At 39.1% G+C, this 20,981-nt stretch overlaps 1 protein-coding gene across 1 annotated transcript in view; it reads left to right on the top strand.

The window, feature by feature from the left end:
- Nucleotides 1–20,981, top strand: part of EIF2AK3 (eukaryotic translation initiation factor 2 alpha kinase 3) — a 43,672-nt gene that overhangs the window by 13,548 nt on the left and 9,143 nt on the right. The window contains exons 3-13 of the mRNA XM_032987393.2: nucleotides 8,205–8,399; nucleotides 10,361–10,491; nucleotides 12,550–12,784; nucleotides 13,045–13,207; nucleotides 14,538–14,675; nucleotides 15,171–15,293; nucleotides 15,889–16,109; nucleotides 16,448–16,560; nucleotides 17,622–17,744; nucleotides 18,986–19,135; nucleotides 20,136–20,904. Coding sequence (XP_032843284.2) covers nucleotides 8,205–8,399; nucleotides 10,361–10,491; nucleotides 12,550–12,784; nucleotides 13,045–13,207; nucleotides 14,538–14,675; nucleotides 15,171–15,293; nucleotides 15,889–16,109; nucleotides 16,448–16,560; nucleotides 17,622–17,744; nucleotides 18,986–19,135; nucleotides 20,136–20,904 — 2,361 coding nt within the window. The remainder of the gene's footprint in view (nucleotides 1–8,204; nucleotides 8,400–10,360; nucleotides 10,492–12,549; nucleotides 12,785–13,044; nucleotides 13,208–14,537; nucleotides 14,676–15,170; nucleotides 15,294–15,888; nucleotides 16,110–16,447; nucleotides 16,561–17,621; nucleotides 17,745–18,985; nucleotides 19,136–20,135; nucleotides 20,905–20,981) is intronic.

The raw sequence follows: 20,981 nt of genomic DNA, 5'->3' as shown, positions 1-20,981 counted from the left end.
AACACAAAAAGCCAGAAGATGTCCTACAACATAACAGCATCTTGGTGGCTTTCTTGCTGACACTTGATGTAGTTAGCACTGATAAAGTGCTGACATGTGTCTTCTCACTCGTACTGTAAGGATGTTGGGGGGGGGGATGACAACTTCCGTTACAAGACACGTGGGAAGCTACAGAACGAGATCTTGTGGCTTGTATAATACCAGAGCTCTCAACCCCAGTGCTCACAAGTGATGCTCTGCCTTGAACAAAGCCAGGAAAGTTTCTCGGAGTCACTCTGGGCTGATATTTGTGACCAACTTCCTTCCGTCGTGTTCACAGACCTGATCCAAATGCTGCAAATCTCGGAAGGGAGGTTTACCGTCAGCTCACTTCTCTGTTGTTTAGTTATCTTTATTGCAGCTTGTAATTGAATTATGTACAGTACACTGCATGTTTTGCACTGGCTGTTAAGTGGTTATAGTGTTTTCAGATATTAAAATGGATCAACTCTACTAATGCCTAGACAAATACCTGTTTCAGCCCAGGGAATGGATATACATAGATATTTGGAGTTCAGCTGCCCAATACACAACAAAGTTATTTACTCTGCCCTAAAGCCTTTTTGAACTTTCAGCCTATATCTTTATCTGTAAAAGAAAGTGCCTGTTTCAAGTGCTAAGCATTTTAGACAGTTTAGCAAATCATTCTTCTAGCAGCACAGCCATTGACATCTAATTTCCTAATTTCTTCTGGACTTTGTCCTCCATACTGCAGGTAGCTATTAATCTTTGTCAGAGTCACTGCATGTTTCACACACTCTGCTTGCTTTGCATCCCTGAAAGAGGAGACTGCATTTGCCATGTTCTGTTTTCCTCCTGTGTTGGGCTCTCTTTTCCCATAGGAGTTGCTCTGTGACTTAATTTTTCAAGGCACACTGACTCTGTGTGCTTTGTATAAAAAAACCACCCTATCCAGGCAGGGCCAAGGGGGGGGAAATGTGCAAGGTCTGACAGAGATCAGCTTAAATCCTGGACCGCCAAAGTGATGTGGGCTTCTGCTATTGCCCATTCTCCTTGTCTCTCAAGAGAGGCATTTTGCTTAGCTCCCGTAAGGTGCTATAGGAGCCCAGGTAGTCTGCAGGAGAGCTTTGTGGGGCAGTGGAGGTGGTAGTGGAGTTAAAACATCATCTTAAAACATCCCGATAGTGCAACAGTGCTAATTTTGACATGGTGGCTAATGATCTTCTGTATAGGGCCTGTTTCTGTAGATGCAAGGTTTGAGGTAACTTTCATTTTCTTGACTGATCTTCTCCCTTATGTGCTATTAGGTTTAAGGAGCTCAGTGATGGGCTCAGTAGCAGTATCTTTGTTTTGTATCAAAAAGGACTGCTCTTAAGTTCCAGAAGACTGCTGCAGTCTTTTCTTTATTAATAAACTTGCCATGTTAAAGAGGGGGATGGAATAATGTCAAAATAAAGTCTTTCTTAAAGCACTGTGTGTGGTTTTTTTTTTTTTTTTTTTTTATTAAGGAGAACAGTTTTTAAAAGTCTGTTACCATGGCAGCAGAGCAGGCTGGCATCTCTGTAGTCAAAACTCCAAGTCTTGTTTGACTATGATTAAAGTAACAGTGGTATTTTAGTTTGCTAGTCTTCAGAAGAAGGGTCTGTTTGATTGCACAGCAAACGGTACTGGGGACCTGATCTCTTCTGAAGCTGGGGCAGTCTAGTGAAAATGCTGTGCTTCCTCTGCCCTGCATGGCTGCTCAAGGGAGGGCAGAGGACAGAGTAGGATTAATTCTTTTAATGGCAAACTGAAGCCAAACAAGATACTGTGCCCCTGACACTGGAGAGTATAATTCTCCAAGCTACTCTGCTTCTGTCATCTGTTGCTTTTTACACTGTGTGAAAGAGTTTTGTTGGGACCCTGGTAGCTTACACCTGATCAGATTTTAAGATCTGAAGTGTAAAATCATGACAGAGATACCCACTATAGTAATTTATTAAAGCTGTTGAAAGGATGTTGCAAGTGTTGATTTGAGGAGAGAGAAAAAAGAAGTTTTCAGAAGAGTTCTCTAGTACTCATCCAGGCATGGGATTACAGCATCACTTCATGTGCTCATCATACACAAAATACAGGGCCAGGAAGGTTACATTATGACTTGGCCCAGTCTTCTCTAAGCAGTGAAGAACAAAATAGAAACTAATGGGGGATGGTGGAAAGAGAAGAAAGACTGTGAATAGTAGATACAAACTTCTGTCTTAAGTGATTTAACATGGGCAGGAGCAGGGGTCCAGGTTTGGTCACTTGACTGATCCCGTGAACTGTTACTAGGTGAGCTGTACAGACTGATAGTAAAAATCATCCTGAGGTCTGAGAAACATCAACACTCGCTGTGCAGAGCTGGTGTGCATTTTTGGCGCATCGCATCCCATCTGAGGTGAAACCTATTTCCACGGCTTCTCTGATGTGCCGCTCTGGCCATATCTAAGAAGGCCACGTAACCCTGCCTCTATAAACTGCTCCATAAAATACTGATTCATCAGATGTCAAAGTGCAGCCTTTCTCACGGTTCTGGTCTTGGAAGACGTGCTGAGCACATACTCAGGTTAAAGGAAGCAGGAGGTAGTCAGGAACAGGTACGAGTTTTGTAAACAAGTGTAGTGCTGAGATCAGAAGTAACCACGTTCACAAGAAGGAAAGTTTTTCTATACAAAACAACCACCTGTGTATTGGTATTTCCTGCTTCAGTTTCCTCATTGCCCTTGAACACATCTCAGAAGGTCATTTTACTGATGTAAATCATGGACTCCCCTTTGCACTCAATTTTCTTCTTCATTGGCTGGTTGAACAGCACTGTGTGCTCTGAAGAATACTTTGCTCTTTTACCAGTGCTTTAGGCAGTGGAATAGCTTAACAGCCTTTGTTTTTCAAAAGATTCTACTAGTGCCTGGGTCTTTGTTCTCTTCTTAAGGAAGCAGTGATGTTGTGGGCCTTGGAGAAAGTTTGAAGAAAAATATCTCCTTAGACTCTAGCTGGCCCTTTCATCTCGGTATTCTCCTGTTTGATCAGGAGTTGGTTTGTTAGTAATAGTACACTGTCATCCTTGTAGAACCCTGTGCTTCAGGATTTTTGCAGGTAGCTGATGTGAAAACAGATGAATCAACATCATGAATTCCAAGCTGAAGAGGAGAAATAACCTCTTATATTGGAAAGAAATCACAAACCAGAGCATCTGTGCAGATACCTCCCTGCATGCATATTGAAAAAGGGCGGATGATAAATGAGCTCCCAAACCAACCTGAACTAAGGACTTCTCAAGACCTTGCCCAGTGTGTGTGTATATATATCTCACCTGAAAAATCTGTAAACATTTATAGTGTAGATAGCTGTATTACTGTATGCTTATGATTATTTTTTTAATGTAAAACATACAATGATTGCTTTCTCTTTCCCAGGTTTGTTTGTGCAGTCTCTTGTTCCTACTCTTCAGGGTGAAACTGCCGCATGTGGCTTTTAATATGTTGCCTAGATTAATTTTAAAGGGGCTTAGAAGACATAGTTCTCACTGAGAAGAAGCTTTCTTAAGAACAGGCCTGATGTTGGCTTTGATCCCGTTTGTTATAGTGATCCTATTGTAGAGATAATCATAGAGGAAAAAAATTGGTACGTTTATCATTTAAGATCATATAGTTTAGTCTTAGTTAATTAGTAACTGGAATGAAGTTCTCACAGTTTATTGTAAGAATAAAGTTTGAAAACCACTAGCTGAAGTGTTAGAGAAACCTGTGTTTAGTTATTGGAAAGTCCAGCCCACCTGAATACAATAATATTGACTGTTGTGGCACCAGACTTGTCTCAGATGTGCATGCATGTGAGCAGGCTTGATTTTTGCTTCATATGATAAACAGTGTTAGGCATGGGAAATGAACGCCACATTTGCTGTTAAACAGCTCATGGAAGCTTTAATACTTCGGCTTGTTTTGATCTCTGTTTACACTATTTTTTTTTTCCTTTTCTTTTTTCTTTTCTGCACGGCTATAAATCAGCAGCTTTCTTCCTGCACTGATCAACCTGCTGTGGAGCCTCGCGTGCAGTGCCCTCCTTTCCAGTAAAGAGTCTAGACAGCAAATTCCCTGGTAGCGTATGCCATTTCGGATCGTTATGCCTTTTTGCTTTTTTGTGAAGGCTTTTTAGAAACTGCATTACCTCACCCGTCGGCCTGGAGATTGAGCAGCCAGCGCCGCTGATAGGGCTGCTGCACCCTGTGCCCAGCCAATGGAGAACTTCAGCTTCAAACTCTTAATGAGCAAAAGAGCATCTTCTCATTTAGGGCTCGATAGTTAATGTAGGGGTTTTTTTAAGTGTTACTTCTGAAAGACAAGCCACTTAACAATTATGTGCCATATTGCTGACCAGTGAAGCTGAACAAATAGCTATTTACATTGACAGATCAGAGGAATGTGTAAGTGCATCGTGGTAACCTACATTTTCTGTGCCAAGAGATTTGCAGCTGACTGCCTGGGTGACTCACTCCTTGGATTAGGAGATGAGGTAATGCTTTTGAGATACAGGGTGATGTCATTCCTTTACCTGAGCTGCATGCCGATGCTAGTTGCTAGTACTTTCAAGGAAAGTCCCTTTGCTGCTTCTAATGTACTAGAGAATGAGCTGCATAACTCGGATAGGAGTTGTTATTGTTAATGTCTTTCTAAAGCCTGTGGCTAAACGGCTCTTTTAGAAGATGTCAGCACAAGTGGCCACAAATGCCTTTTGTTACATGTGGATGAGAGCACCTGCAAGTATGTACATTTGCATACCTGCCCCATCCTTCAAATGAAGCTATTTTAGTAGAAGACCACCTTTGTGGTAATCAGGTGCAGTCCCTTGTCAGCACCATGTCATGCAATGCCATTTATAGATCATCATCTAAAAAGAAGGTGATTTCCCCCCCCCCCTCCCCGTTCCGCTTCTGTTGTGAAATACCACGTTTGTGATGGTTAGTAACTGAAATGTCTAACTTGCACTTACTCACGGTCAGTTTAACCCCATCTGTGCATACTCTGGCATTGTCCTTCAGTGCAATAGCTCTTTCTGCTGCCTGTGCTCCCCTTCCTGATGTGTTCAACAACAGCAGTTGTCTCTTCTCAGCCTTTCTTTCCCAATGTCATGCAGGACGAGCTGCTCCTGTAGGTACCCTCAAGGTTGGGAGCACAGGCAGGCAATCATCAGAGCTCACCGAAACACTCTTGTCTGTCCTCTTCAGCTTACGGGGACCAAGGTTTGAACAGATGAGCAGGCAGTGCCCCACTGTCATGGAGTTTTTGAAGGCATACAAGCCATGACCTGATTTGACCCATATCTTGGGAGCACAGAAGTACATATTGCTGAGTGAGCTTCATGTGTTGGGAATTTGAGTGTGTAGTTCTCAGAAATAGCCAACGTTTTGCCTGTTGTTTGCTAGTGGAAAATTTCCTGATTAGGCCCTGGAGCAAGAGCTTCAGGACAAGGGAAACGCCTAAGGTGATGTGTGTCATACTGTCCCCAGAGCTCACAGAGTTGCCCACCGAGAGCCTCCCTTGCTCAGCATCAATTCCTGGGCAGTTTGCACCCGTGCCTCCTCTCTTCACAAACTGATGGGATAGGCTGCAGCCCTTGCAGCGCGCCGTGTTACAAAACCACTGCGGTTGTGGCTCCCAGCAAGCGTATCTGGAAGTATGAACTTGCAAGTGGCTGTCTGGCTGCCACTGGCCCACGCTTAATTTGACCACGTTGTGTGAATTTAGCTGGCTGATGGCCAGTAGAATTTCTTCAGGATCCAACTTGAAGTCAGCTGATGGCTGGGTTTGTCAGACTTGGGCTCTTTGTGCTGAAAAAGTGGTACAGGAGCTGGTTTGGCTTTTGCATATTTGGAAAGCTGCTTATAAAAAGAACCTTTGTTCATTCTTATTTATATATGGAACATCTCTTATTGCTGCAGGTGAGCATGGGCCTCCAAACTACTTGCAGGTATCTGGACTACGTGCAGGGAAGAAACCTTACAGAGGATTTATTAATGCAGAGTATTAATAAATATGAGCTGCATATTTATTAATATAAATATGCATGGGCTAAAAGTTGTCATCAAAATTATTATGCATTTCTGAAATAATATATTACAAAAAACATTTTGTGATATTACTTTTCTATGTTGAGTATTCTAACAAGATACTCCAACATGGCTACAGCTGCAACTTTGGCACTGGCATCTTTTGTTTTTAAAAAGGTATTTTCTAAAATCTGCATTCCTTTTTTTTTTTTTTTCAAGATCACAAGGCTGCTCTTGAATATGAATGTTTATGCAAACCTTATTTATTTGCTTTATTTTTCCACTGATCAGGTGATTTCTACAAGTGACCCCTCCTAGCACAAGTTTTTGCTTTTTTTTTTCTTGGTTTGTTTCTGTAAGCATATGTATAGAGATACATGTGTGTATTTTTTCCTCCCTGATGGTAGGCCATAATGCAATATTTCTTGTGTGTCACAGATCTCCTGCAATGTCTATTCCAGGATGCTTGGCCTTTTTTGCCAAAAGATAAGTATCTGGGAGATAAAGAACATACCTCATTTTGCTTTGTAAAGAACTTTGCAGTTACTCTCAGGGGTTTATTTTTATCATCTCTTCAATTACACATTGTACTCCTGAGAGAAGTTTTTATTTTAATTGTCAGTTATCATGAGGCTTTCAAAACCAGAAAGCATCAGTGTAGGATCCTTTAGGGATCTTAAATACAGTCACCAATATTGTCAGGTAACTTGCCTAAATTTTTTATTTGAATGAGGTGTGTCAAACAGTGTAAGAAGAGGTATTAGTCATGACATGCATGCATTTACAAAATCTGTCTTTCCCTCCCTGTTCAGGTGAATCCCGACTTTCCTTACTGCTGTTTGCTTGTCTGTGACCCAGTTAGAGAAATAAAAAGTCTCATGTTAGAGAGAATTTTAATCATGCAGAATCTTGTGGTTTTAGACCCTCACAGTGGTTCCAGAAATAATAACCAGAAATCTCCTGGATCTTTTGTATGGCTTCATAATATGCATCTGTGTCTTGGAGTCTAAGCAGGAATATTTTGTTTGAAGTGACTAATACACATGTACCGGAAGTAGTCTTTAAATCGTAATGTGTAAAGTATCTGAATTTAATGTAATTATGTTGTAGGACACTGCCCAAATGGACAGAGGTTCTGAAAAAGCATTAAAATCTTCCATGTTAATCCATATCCTCAAAAGCTAATCTTATGTGGATTACAGTTTCTCACTGTTCTTGATGGGCACAGCCACTGTGGCTCCACAGTATTAGTTATGGTCTATCATGCTGATAATGAGTTTCTTAATAAGTCCCTTAGTACTCATTGACAATGACTCATACTTCCGAACTAGGATCTCCTTGAAAATCTCAGTGTAATGGATGAAATGCCATATCCTGGTGAGAATTTTTTTTTTTTTTTTTGACTTGTGTGTTTAAGGAAAAAGCCAAGCAAGTTTTAAAGGAACAGTGTACTTAAACATAAGAAATTCTGGGGAGGAGAATTTAGATTTAACTGTCTGGAAAGGCAAAGGTGAAATGTGAGCTCTCATCTCAATGATAATTGCTCTCTCTGCTTTACAGGAGGGTAGCTATTCTGGAGTAGTCATTAATTGTAAAAGAGTTCACATACAGCCTCAGATTTTATTTTAAAACCGAATTCAGTCTTCTGATGTAGAAAGAATGATTGATTCTGTGTTTAGGAATAAGCTACCTCTGGAAAAAAAGCAACAGTGAAGTAGAACTTTACATACTATGCCATAGTCTTGGAACTATCACAAATAATCTGCAAAATTTGCACATCAACCAGTGACTATCTCTTGGAGAATGCTTCTTCCTTATACCATATTTTCTACAGGTTGGATGAATACTAATCTCTCAACTGAGCTTGAAAATGTTTTGCTTAAAGTGAACAAAGTGTCACACACTGAGCTGTTTTCTAACTAAGAATAGAGAAATACGAATTTGATTTGAATGCCCAAAATTTTTATGTCTTCAGTATAACTTTGAAAAATAAGACTCTGGGATATGAAACCATAAAATAGGACACTAGACTATAATGTGCTGTTCTTGCTTATATAATGTTTGTGTTTCCATTTGTGATCTGTGTGTTTTGATAAAAATTTGGTTAAATGGTAGCTAACCTTCAATTCAATTATTTTAGGTATTTGGAAATAAGATGATAATCCCTTCCTTGGATGGGGACCTTTTCCAGTGGGATCGGGATCGAGAGAGCATGGAAGCAGTTCCTTTCACGGTTGAATCTCTTCTTGAGTCATCCTACAAATTTGGCGAGGACGTTGTCTTAGTTGGGGGAAAGTCTTTGACAACCTATGGGCTGAGCTCATACTCAGGGAAGGTAAGAGCCTGAAAAGTTGCCTTGTGTATGTGTATTTTGAGCACTGTCTTGCAAATAGGTTGCTCTTGAGATTTCAACTGCAGTACAGATCAAGTATACAACTGCGGGGCATAAAAGAGCAGAATTTGAGCTTCCTGGGCAACAAATGCAGCAGGCTGGAGTAAGGGTGAGGGCTGGTGCAGTTGGATGGTGTGGCTGAGTCCCTCACTGTAATCTTGTGCCTGTGAGCTCCTGCTGTGTCCCCACTGCTGGTTTTAGCATTTGTCTCACCCTTTGCTAAGCTGATTCAGCTTGCTAACCCAACAGAAAACTGTTCACTTTTTATTGGATTAGTTTTGTACTGGGTTAGCTGCAGCCAGCTTTGCATGGGGCTGGAGAAGGGACAGGGGTTTTGTAACCATAGGTGAAGGAGGGGAAAAAAAGAGGGATGACCCCTTTCTACCGAGCTGGGCGAGAAGTTCAGCTTTAATCTATAGCTCTGCTTGAAATAGACTTTGCTGTTCACCTTACTGCATGTCAAAGAGGGCTTTAGGTGACACACTTCTTTCACAACTGATTTCAGATTTTTCACAACTAATGAGGAATAGCTGGTTGAAAACAAGAAAAACATTAAATGTATGTAAAAGCTTAAGACTTGTAGTTGTCAGCAAGTTTACTATCTCTTAGAAGAAGTTGTCCTTACATTTTAAAGTTCCATGCAGAAGTTAAGTTGAAAACTAATTGCTGTCTGACTAGTTCAGAAGGTATTTTGCTTCTGAAATCCATTGGCTAAAAGTTGTATATTTTGAAAAAATACAGAAGAAAAAAAGGGTAGAAAAAGAAAATATATTAATTACATTATTCAGAGTCCTAGAATTGACATCCCCTTCCATCTCCTTAATGTTAGATGTCATTAAAATGCTTGTAGATACTTTGTGTAGTGAATAGCAGACATCTGTTAAGTTTGAAACGTTGGTGCATTTTAAAACAAGTTAAAAAAATAGATTCAGTTTAAAAATTTCGAACTTCCAGTGTTTGTTTCCACAAAATCAGTTTTTTCATTCTGACCTTACATTTTAATTGGAACACTTCTGTGGCACAGTGTAGAGTGATCACTAGTGATAAAGAGCATAGACTCAAAAGAAGAGTTCATGAAATAATTTTGATTTCCTCATTGATAGCAAAGGCCGCTGTGCACCAACAGACTGCTCCTCCCGCAGTCTCCAGGAAGTGGAAATTTCAGTTTCTGCTTTGGTTCCTGGCTTATGCTCACAGTAGTGAAGGTGCCTCATACAGGAAATAGTGTCTGACCCTTCTTCATGAACAGTTGGGGCAGTCTGTTGCCTTTGGCAGTATGATACTGATTCAGTCTTCTGAAAGTGTGTTCAACTCCTTTTTCAAAATACAGCTGCCCATATAATCCAAATTCTGTTTGAGATTGGGACTGTTGGAAAGTCTGTGTGACTGTGAGAGTTAAATAAGGTCCTCTTTCCCCTTTAATAGCTGACAAGGCAAAGGCGGAAGGTTCTGCACTATTTTATGTAAATTAGTGGTACTTCATTTGAAGCTAATAGAGTTATGCTGAGACAAATATGGCATGAAGGAAGAATTATGCTGTAGGTATTGTAGGAATGTTCTTTGGAAGTCCATAGAAATAGCAGGAAAAGAGAGAGCTAAGATTTCTTTCTGTTAGAAGTAGAAATACATGCAAAATTTAGTCAAAATGTAGTCAAAATAGCCCAAACTGTAAATTTACTAGAATATTTTGAAAATTCTAGTTCTGAAAAGCCCTAATCTCTTCAACCAAGCTTTTCAACATCCCTCAAGTCAAGCATCTAAAATCACAGCGCTGCAAATTGCCTACAAGCCAAAAATGTGTTGTAAGGATTGTTAGCTTTGAATATGGCTGCTGATTACATTTGCTAGTGTTGAAGTTCTTTAGAACTTCAAAGCATCAGTGAGTCTCTTGCCCTGTCCTTTAGGTGAAGTACATCTGCTCAGCTATGGGCTGTCGCCGGTGGGATGACGATGAAACAGAACAGGAAGAGACGCTCCTATTGCACCGAACCCAGAAAACAGTCCGTGCTGTTGGACCACGCAGTGGCAATGAAAAGTAAGTGTAAGAATTGTTCTGAAACAATCCAATAGAGAGAAGTTCTTAATAGGTAATGTTTTAAGGATTCGGTCTTATTTTTACTCTCATTAGACTAGGAGTTGCCCAAGGGAGTTTTGGTTGTTAACTGAAGGATTGCACCAGACTATTGGCTAGGATCTAACCCCTTGGCTCTTCAGTGCTTTTGAAAAATGTCTTGAACTTCAGTGTGATAGATGATTAGACAGAAAAGATATGTGCACACATTTATTCCCTCTAAATCAAATGAAAATTACTTTCCTTGTCCTTGCATACCTCAAGAGTTTGTCACTGCTCTACTGCACAAGGCAAGTGTGGCTAATGTTCATTCCAACTGTTGATTTTTGTACAAAAGGCAAGAGTTTAGGTCTTGTTATGACACACGGAATCACTGAAGTTGTTTACCTACTCGTGGTAACTTACTGTTTTGTTTTGTTTTGTTTTTTTTTATACTTGATGTCTTTAGCTTTCATTTTAAGTTGATACTTTAAAATGTCTTCAGTCTTACTTTTTAGAAGTCCCATTCTTAAATCTACTCTGTTCATTTCATAACATAGGCGGTCTGTTCTTTACAAGCTGTAGAAACTGGTTCAGTCTGTGACTTTCCTAATGCTCTCATGTTGAAGTTTTAATGCATCAAGATTTCTATAAAAATACCAAAAAAACCCCAAACAAAACAAACAAACAAAAAAAAAACCAAACTAAAACCCACTTCATAAAATACAAGTTCAAAAGGCTGCTTGCCATACGTAGGTATAATAACTGCCCAAGCATTTAATGGAGAAATACTCATTCCCTGTTCCCCTGCTCCCTCTTCTGTTTGCAGTAGGATTTGACAGACTGTGCATCTGTAGTCTATCAGAGATAATCTAATTAGAACTCCAATAAATTAGCAGATCAGATGTCTGAAAAGAGAAATCTTGGGTTCCATGGTTCTTGGAGACTGATATTGGCAGGGAGAGGTATGTCATAAAAACATGCTTTTTCCTTCATACATCTTTCAGAATCATAGTATGACATCTTGTGCACCAGAATCCACCTGTCTTTGTAGTCAGAAACAGAGGTGCTTTCCTGGTGACGTGGTATGGCTGCTATGGAGTTTACAGGATAGATCTGGGGTTTTATTCCAGAAAAATAAAAATTTTTATTAAATCAACTGAATATATAAAATATGGAAAATGTTTATCCCAGGGGTGTAAATTCTTTAAGGAGACAGTTTAGGCTCCTGGTGGGTGCCAGGCTTCTTCTAGGAAACATCGGGTACCTAAACATACAGTTCAAGAAATATTTTCTCCCTTCTTGCAGTTCAAGACAAAAACTTGTCATCCTTTCCCACCTGTATCTTCTCTACAGCATTGGGCTATATCATGGAAAAAATAAAATAATTATTTTTAATGTTTCTGAAAATAATTTTCAGTTTCTGCCCTAATTTGTTGGTTAACAAAAATTAAAGAGCTTTTGGCTATGCAAGACAACTCTGTGTTCCTTATGCAGTTGTCTTTTTTTGGTGCTAACCTATGGGACATGAGCGGTCTTGGTTTCATGAAGTACCTGTCAGAGAGATCCTGTGATTGGTTGTGTGTGGGATTAAAACAATGAAAAAAGCACTTCCCTCCCTCTGCTTGAAAAACCTTACATTTCAAATTAAATCCGCTTTATTAATGAAATGTGTTTTGTATAGAATGCTGCTTTGTGAATGTTGTATACTTGTTCATCAGCTACATAACATTTTCCTACTAAACAGAAATTTTAATTGCCCTCTCCATATACTACTAAAGCTTTAATGCCATTGGCCCTACTTCACTAGCTGTTTCTCAACTCACCCATGATTTTGGGCAAGATTCTTGTTTGGTTTGTTTGTATTTTGCATTAGCACTCCCCCTCCTGGTGCAGTTGTGTTCATCTGACAATCTGAGAGTTTACTGTGAAAATAGGAGCCAAATATAGGTAATTCAGTTTAAGAATCTTCTGGATGGAGGATTTGGGACTTCCTTGGAATATATAATTTGTTTCTACAAAGTGTTTCTCTTTTTCTTTAAGGTGGAATTTCAGCGTTGGCCACTTTGAGCTGCGCTATGTCCCAGATATTGAAACTAGAGCAGGATATATTGAAAGCAATTTTAAATCAAATATGAACAAAGAAGAAACAAAAATTATTTCAGATGTGGATGAGCAGGAAGCTATGATGAAAGATACAGTGATAAAGGTCTCAGTAGCTGACTGGAAGGTGATGGCTTTTAACAAACGAGGAGGACATCTGGAATGGGAATACCAGGTAAGGGAAAAGACAGAATATTAATGTGACAAAAGCAGAGGTTTTGCAGCATCATAAATGAAGTCTTTCATCTTGGGTTTCAGGTTCTATCTTAGTAAAGAAGTACACATCTACTTGTAATTTTTTTAGCTGAGGTTCTGACTTTGAGCTGCTGCATCTGCTACAAAAACTAAACCAAGGAATTTATGCGAACTGTTTAGTATTATTCTTATATCTAGGTAATACAACATTAATATTCCAGTTACCTCTCTCTTCTTCAGTTTTGCACTCCAATTGCTTCTGCATGGCTAGTTAAGGATGGCAAAGTAATTCCCATCAGTCTGTTTGATGACACAAGTTACACTGCGAACAATGAAGTACTGGAAGATGAAGAAGATCTTGTGGAAGCTGCCAGAGGGGCCACAGAATCCAGCGTCTATTTGGGTGAGAAACTGACTGCAGTGTTTTCTGTAGTAAACATTACTCTTCTCTGTGTTGATGTTGTATTAAAGCAGATCTTTCCGTACTCACAGATTACAGTTAAGAGGAGCTGTAACATGTCCAGTATGATATTCTGCGTAATGAAGGCTGTTAAATTTAATCCACATGGCTTTATAAAATCCCAAAATTTAGGCTTCATTAACATTCGTATTCCAGAAAGGCACCTTGACTTGATTTAAGGATTTCCAAAATGTAGAGATGTGTTCTCATCTCTTCCTAGCCTGCTCTGGTCATCTTTCCTGTTGTCATTCAAAGTCAGAGTTCTGCATACCCATCTTAGAAATTCTGACAATTACAGAAGGTACAGTGTACCTTTGGCTCTGGCAGAATTAATATCTATGACTGTTTAGTCTAAACAGTCATAGTTAAAAGATTGACATTTTTTTTTCCTTTTCAAAATTAAAACATTTCAAAGCCATAAATCTTTTCAATTTTGATTCTGAAGTCTCCACTGCTTTGTAGTTTCAGTACATTGGAGATGTTTGAAAGTCTTGAAACTTTCAGAGATAGTTTTATAGCTAACAAGGCAGTCTTGCTGCTTGGTAAGCAATAAGCAATATCTCCCTCCAGCCTGCTAATTTGTCACGTTCATTTTTTTCTTTACACTGATTACAGTAACTTACCATGAAGAAATTTCAATTAAGATTTTATGTGACTAAGTTTTCATCCAGCTGTCAAAATTCATTTGGTGTGGTGTTTGTGACAATTTGAAATAGAGTGGCCTCAGGTCCTTCTTCCTCTCAGCTGTCTGTCTGTCTCTGAGAGGTAAATGTGCTTTGGTTTTCTAAGACTTTGTTTGCCTTAGCCTTTTCCTGTAAGTCTTTACACCTTGTAGCTTTCCTGTTAGTGGTTACACAGATAAAAAATAACACTAGAAAGAAGCTAGATTGTTCCAGCCTTCCTGGCAATGGCTGTTGAGTAATCTGAACCAGCATTAACAAGGGTAGGATTTTGAAAGAAGTCTTACCTATGCAAAGCCTAAGCTGCTTCATAGCTGTTAAAAATCACTGACATTTTTCTGTAGAACCAGCTCTCCAACAGTGAAAATGAGATGTCCTGATGTCTTGCTTTTTTAGAACAGAAGAAACGTACTACTTGAGTTCATTCAGCCTAGAAATCAGAAATAGTACCTCAGATTCTCCGAATAACCATTCTGTGAATATACAGAAATATTTTAAATGGTTTTAACCACATATTTTAACTGGGCAATTTTATTCTGAGGGTGAAGAGAACTAAATCTCAAGACTAATATGCTCTCTGGTTTATCACTTAGGTATGTACAGGGGCCAGCTGTATCTTCAGTCATCAGTCAGAATTTCTGAGAAATTCCCAACCAACCCAAAGGCTCTGGAATCCAGGAATGATAACGCCATTATTCCTCTTCCCAAAATCAAATGGAAACCTTTAATACGTAAGTAGCAATTCAGAGTTTCATTTACTGTCTTATCTCTGGAAAGCGGGACTTCTCCGATTTTCAGTATGTTTCAAACTAGTCTAATGTTTCCAGCTGTAAAGCAGTTCAGGAGATCTTTCTGTGCTTTATTAATTGTTTAATTTTTTCTGATTAAAAGTTTAATGTCTATTTTCTTTTACTGTGGATTTGATGATATTTTTAATAGTGAAACATTGGGTCTTCTAAATCAAATTTTTCAACAAAAATAAGTTTTCTGCAGTGATGTGAATATGAGTGAATTGACTTGTCCAAAACTGGTATTTTGGCAAGGGGGAGAGGTGTTAAGTAACTGTTACCTTAAAATACCCTTCTTAATATTTTCTTGCATTAATTTTCATTCTCATGGCCTGTTCCAAGACACATTTTTTAAGATTAGAGTTCTCATTAAATTAATACAAGAACAGAATTTTTATAGCAATTAAGCTCAGAAAATTGTGTCTTTTCTATGCTTAGATTCTCCTTCCAGGACTCCCGTGTTGGTGGGGTCTGATGAGTTCGATAAGTGTCTCAGCAATGACAAGTATTCTCATGAAGAGTACAGTAATGGAGCACTTTCAGTTCTGCAGTATCCATATGGTAGGTGGAAGTTACAAATTTCAAAGTGTTTCAGATAGCCAGGTCTACCCATTTATTTTCTGTGCAATTCAATAGATGGACATTTGTTTGACCTTAAATATGTGTATTTTTTTACCATTTAATGAACTAGGAAATTATTGCCCAAATTAGGATTTCCAGATTGGGGTCTATGTACAATTAGTGCCACACAACGCGTTTCAGAGTGCCAGAAATTGCTACTGCAGAGGTATTGTGTGTACTGCCATTGCCACTGATAGGTAGTCTGAGTGGAAAGAGCTTGTGAATTATTTTTTTCAGAATTTGCTAATGGTGCTATAGACTCAGCTTGACTATACAGAGTTTTCCATACAAAAGATACTGTGGTTTAAAGCTATGGGTGGTTAGGCCATCTGAGGTGGTAAACTTTGGGAGACCTTGTCGCCATGGAGTCCATGACCTTGATTAACTGAATTTGCTTATGTACATTTAAAAACATGGCACATGCAAACAAAAATACCCCGTGTCTGTTGAGGAAACACCTATTAATGCAAAGACAAAATCGTTTTGTAGTTACCTACAAGTAAATATATGCCCTCTTTTTGTCTTTTATACACAGATAATGGTTATTACTTACCCTACTATAAGAGGGAGAGAAATAAACGTAGCACGCAGATCACCGTTAGATTTTTTGATGATTCAAATTACAAAAATATTCGCAAAAAGGATCCTGTTCTTCTCCTTCACTGGTGGAAAGAAATTGTTGGCACCATTATATTTTGCATTGTGGCCACAACTTTCATCGTACGCAAACTTTTTCATCCCCATCCTTACAGCAGAGTAAGTATTTTTTTCTGAATCCTAAATACATAATGTATTATTCTAGTCTTTTCTTTTAGTTTTGAGTCTGCAATAAGTAGTAGTAATAAGTTAACTAATGAGATAACAAAATCAAAAGCCTAAACTTACTGTTTAATCTATCTGTGAAGTCTGTCAGCTGCCACATACAATTTGCTTAACTGCTTCAGGAAGTGGATTAGACTCCTTCAACCATATCTGTTGCCTTTGGAGATATTTATGCTGAAATTATTTAATGCCATAATCTAGGCGAGTACCTAAGGAGCTGAATTTTTTTATTTGGTTGGTTTTTTTGTTCTTGTTTTGGTAACCCTTGTTAGCTGCGGAAGGAATCTGAAACACAGTGCCAGACTGATAGTAAATATGAGCCTGCTTGTGGAGATGTTAAAGACAGCAGCTGGAGTGACGTCAAGAACTCTGGATACGTGTCAAGGTGAGCTCAGTTCAAGTCAACATGTACAGGATTTTTAGTCAGTGTGACGACTAATACTGTCTGGAGGAAAGAGTAGGTGTTCACTTGTTTGTACCTACCCTAGTCCTAGTCCTCCAACTTCCCAGGATAATCAGTAGCTGACGCCAAGAACCCTGTCACCCCATTACCGATGGGAGATTGCAGTTACGATTAGTCTAAGCAATCCCAGAGAGTCTGCAGGATACCTGTGATCAAGAATGTTGCGCTCATCTTTCCTGCTGATACGTGACATGAAGGATTGATTCTTGAAGGTCTTAATCAGTGTTTATTCCCACTGTTTTTGTCTTTATGGAATAAAGCAGAGAAGGGCAATTGCAGATGGAAGCAGATGATGGTTTATATACTCTGCAGAATAAGCAGACTCTACTTGGAACAAACCTTTGTTGCTGTTATGAAGGAGTTGGTTAAGACAGAAGGGTGTATAGAGGCATGTCATGATACTCTGGAGAAAAGGTGACTGTTTCCCGCACATGTGTAATTCACAGAAAGTAAGAACAGGAGTATATAAAATGAGGAAGAATAAGAAAGGTAGTGAGATTTAAGAACAGCGATGTTTCAGAAGGGATGCTTAGAAGGACTAGTGGCAGAAATAGTTATTTGGCATGGGTTTAAAGGCAAATCATGATTTAGAAAATAGTTGTCAACACTCTAGTTTGTGTATAGAAACTTAGGCTACATACTCATGGTCCATGATCCAGAAAGCATGCAACCTAATATTCTGAAAAACGTGTTCAGTTTATCATGTGCATGCATAATGGATCTTGCTGAATTGTGATAGACACTGGATAAATGCATAATCAGCAACTGTTCATTTCATAAATAGGTAACCATCTGATTGTCTCAGTGAGTGAGCAGGGAAAAAAGACGAGAAATGCTTCAAGTCACTCAGCATATTTTGCCTGTACAGAAATACTTCACTTTTAGTTATAAATGACTTTTATTTTTCTATCTGTACTAATGCATTTTTCTCCTCAATCTTCCCTCTGTTCTTCTGTCCCTTTCTCACACCTTTTTCCTCCCAGATACCTGACAGATTTTGAACCAATTCAGTGTCTGGGTCGTGGAGGTTTTGGAGTAGTTTTTGAAGCCAGAAATAAAGTAGATGACTGCAATTATGCTATCAAAAGGATCCGTTTACCCAACAGGTAATGAATGAGTTTGTTGTGATGTAGAAGTAATGAATAAATGGTGGGATCCCATCCTACACTGAACCATCTGTTCCTGAACTGATTTCCCAGATACTACATTAGGATGAATGACATACTTTTTAATGGGGGGGCTGACTTGGTTTTGGCATTGAGAATTTGGCACATGTAACCGTAGCAGAAGGGTGACCTGCTTGGCTAAAATACTTGCATAGCAGGACCCTTGTGAGGATGCTGCAGCTATATGGGAACTCCTTTGATTTCCTTGACGAATAGAGCCTTTAATAACAGGACCAGTTATTTGTAGTGCTGTTAATTGCTTCTCTCCTTCCTCTCCTTACCTTTCCTACTTCACCTTCTCTTTCTTTTTTCTCTTCCTCACCAGCTTTTCTGATTCCATTTGTCCATTTGTTTAATTTTCTGGTCCCACAACCCCTACCTTTTCTTTCAGTCATAGGTGGTCAAGCCATGCTGCTGAATTACCCTACACAGAGCTTGCAGCAGTTCCTTTTAGTGGGAGATGGGAGACACTGCTTCTGGAAATCTCAAGTTAGAACAGCAACAGGCAGGCCAGTAGAGGGAGGGGGTAAAGCTCTGAAATCTAGAATTACTATTTTTTTGAATGTGTTAAATAAGCGTGACTATTTAAGATTAAAGGTTTTGTTCAGAAATTTAAGGTAGCCTAAATTCTTCTTTTCCAAGCATATTCAAACCCATTAAATAAAATCATCTGACTTCATTTGATCCAGTTACGGTTTTATGAAGAGAGATTATTTACTTCAATAAGATAGTAGGCTACCTGCTTTCCTGTCCATGGAACAGAAATAGTCTTTATGCAGTCTCCTTATGTTATGCCAGTTAAAAAAAAAAATACTAAGGTATTACTGTCTGTCTTCTTTTGTGTCAGTGTCTTCTACATCCCTGTAGAATATTGCTGTTCAGTGGTCTTTTTTCTATCCTTGTAAACAGTTGAGAGCAAGATGAACCTTTTCTTCTCAGTTTTACTGCCTGTAATTATTTGAAAAGTGATGACTTAATACTTAGCTATTATGAGCACATACTGCTCCTCCACACTTCTAACCTAAAGGAGTTACTCTGGGGACTTTAAGACATATGTATTTTGCTGTGAATAACAGTGCTACTGGGCTAGCTTTGATTAAATTCCTTTGTAGGAATTTCTGTACTATGCTGTTACTTTTTGTGACCGTGTCTCTGTTGTTTTCCTCACCCCAAATCCATAGGGAGCTGGCTCGTGAAAAGGTGATGCGGGAAGTCAAGGCATTAGCTAAACTTGAACATCCAGGTATCGTTCGGTATTTCAACGCATGGCTGGAAGCTCCACCTGAAAGATGGCAGGAAAAGATGGATGAACAGTGGTTAAAAGATGAAAGGTAACTCTCAGATTTTTTAACAGTTGAATTTGAGATTGTACACCAACAGAACTGGTAGAAGGTCCAGGAAGATGGAGATACTATGTAGGAAAGAGGTAGTTATTAACTTGGCCTGACAATTTTTCAATTAAAAAGGATAGAAAAATATCACACTTGTGCATAGCATCTCTCGATTTTTGGGTCCTCTGTTGTGTTAAGGTCCCTCTTTCAGCTTAGGAAACATTGTGTAGCTCTTAATTTAACTTCTGTAATTGCATCTTTGGGTGGTTGGAAGGTTGGAGCATTGCTACTGTCATTAAGTTTTATACTTTGGCATCTCTGTCCTCTTTGTTACTTTCCACTGCTTTCCTCCTCTTTGTTTTCTTGTTTTAGATGGATCTGATTCAGTAGTCCAATGCTTCAGTTTATTTATTTCAGCAGAAATATGTGAAGGATAATCAGAGTGACGATTTACAAAGCTTGGTAGAAGAGGGTTAAAAATAGAAAATTAGATGAAGGAGTTAGAGGATGTTAAGAGAAAGGAAAATGTGGATGTATGTTAGCAGTTAAAGAATGAGGCCTAATACAAGACCATTTAGTGGTCTCATAACATCTTAACAATTTTTAGAATATAGCGATCTTTATATTTCAGGGATCAAATTAACATTTCACAGCTGTAATTCTTCCAAGGCACTTTAGAACATGCATTGCAATGACTATTTAAAGGACTGAATTTTTTCAAGTTGAAGATGAGCCTGATTGCACATTGGGAATCCAGGCTGCAGAGCTTGCTAAATTTTCCTTCATCAACACTCTTGTCTCAATGAGAAAACATTATCCTTGCTAAGAAAAATGGATGATAAATGCTGGTTATTAGTGATTCCCCCACTTGGGTAGTCATTTGCTGTTACGGTATGTCACAGTTCTCAGGGGTAGGGGTTGTTAAAACCTGGGCTTACGAAAAAGCATTTCTAGTAGAATGAAGTTCTGTAGTATTGATCTCTCCATTTTGTTCTTCTAGCACTGATTGGCCACTCAGTTCTCCCAGTCCGATGGACGTCCCATCTTTTAAGATCAGAACAGAGCCATTTTCTGCAAAGGAGCACATTGAAGTTATTGCCACTTCATCGGAGAGGGTGAGGTCCGTGGGAATACCCTGTGGTCAGTCCGATTCATCTGGAAGCCAGTTTTCTCCTCTGGAATTTTCTGCCACGGACAACAGGGATTTACACCAGTCGGAAGATCCACTATTAAACCTTCAGGACAGTGTCCTTACAGGCTGTGATGTAGAAGACAGTACTATCAACAATAATGAGCTGGGTCACTCCTTGGAAATTTGTTCTTCAGCTGTTCCTGTCATACACTTGAGGGAAGGAACCTCCTCTTCTATTGTATTTGAGGATTCTGGCTGTGGAAATCCTTCTAGTAAGGAAGAAAAAGTTGATGTTTCACATGATAAGAGTCTTTCTGAGGATAAGGCAAAAAGTACAAAGGAATCTGACAACAAGAAATCTGTTTCAGGAAGTCCCCTCTCTGTTTCTCCACCAAGGCCAACAAGTTTAAGCCTGGACCTTTCTAAAAATATTGCAGAAAAGGTCAAACCCACCTCTCCAAAGGTGTATCTTTACATCCAGATGCAACTCTGCCGGAAAGAGAACCTTAAAGACTGGATGAGCAGAAGATGCATGATAGAGGAGAGGGAAAGGACAGAGTGTCTGCAGATATTTCTGCAGATAGCTGAAGCGGTTGACTTCCTGCATAGCAAAGGATTAATGCACAGGGATCTCAAGGTTTGTATTCATAGGATACTGTAGGAAATGTGTTGGGGTTTTATTTATCGGCATGGTCATCACTGAATGCCCAAACT

The sequence above is a fragment of the Tyto alba genome, unplaced genomic scaffold (assembly GCF_018691265.1).
Source record: "Tyto alba isolate M040663 unplaced genomic scaffold, T.alba_DEE_v4.0 Super-Scaffold_6, whole genome shotgun sequence".
In the NCBI taxonomy this organism is placed as follows: domain Eukaryota; kingdom Metazoa; phylum Chordata; class Aves; order Strigiformes; family Tytonidae; genus Tyto; species Tyto alba.
The sequence above is the reverse complement of the archived record's forward strand: the minus strand, read 5'-3'. Positions and strand labels throughout refer to the sequence as shown.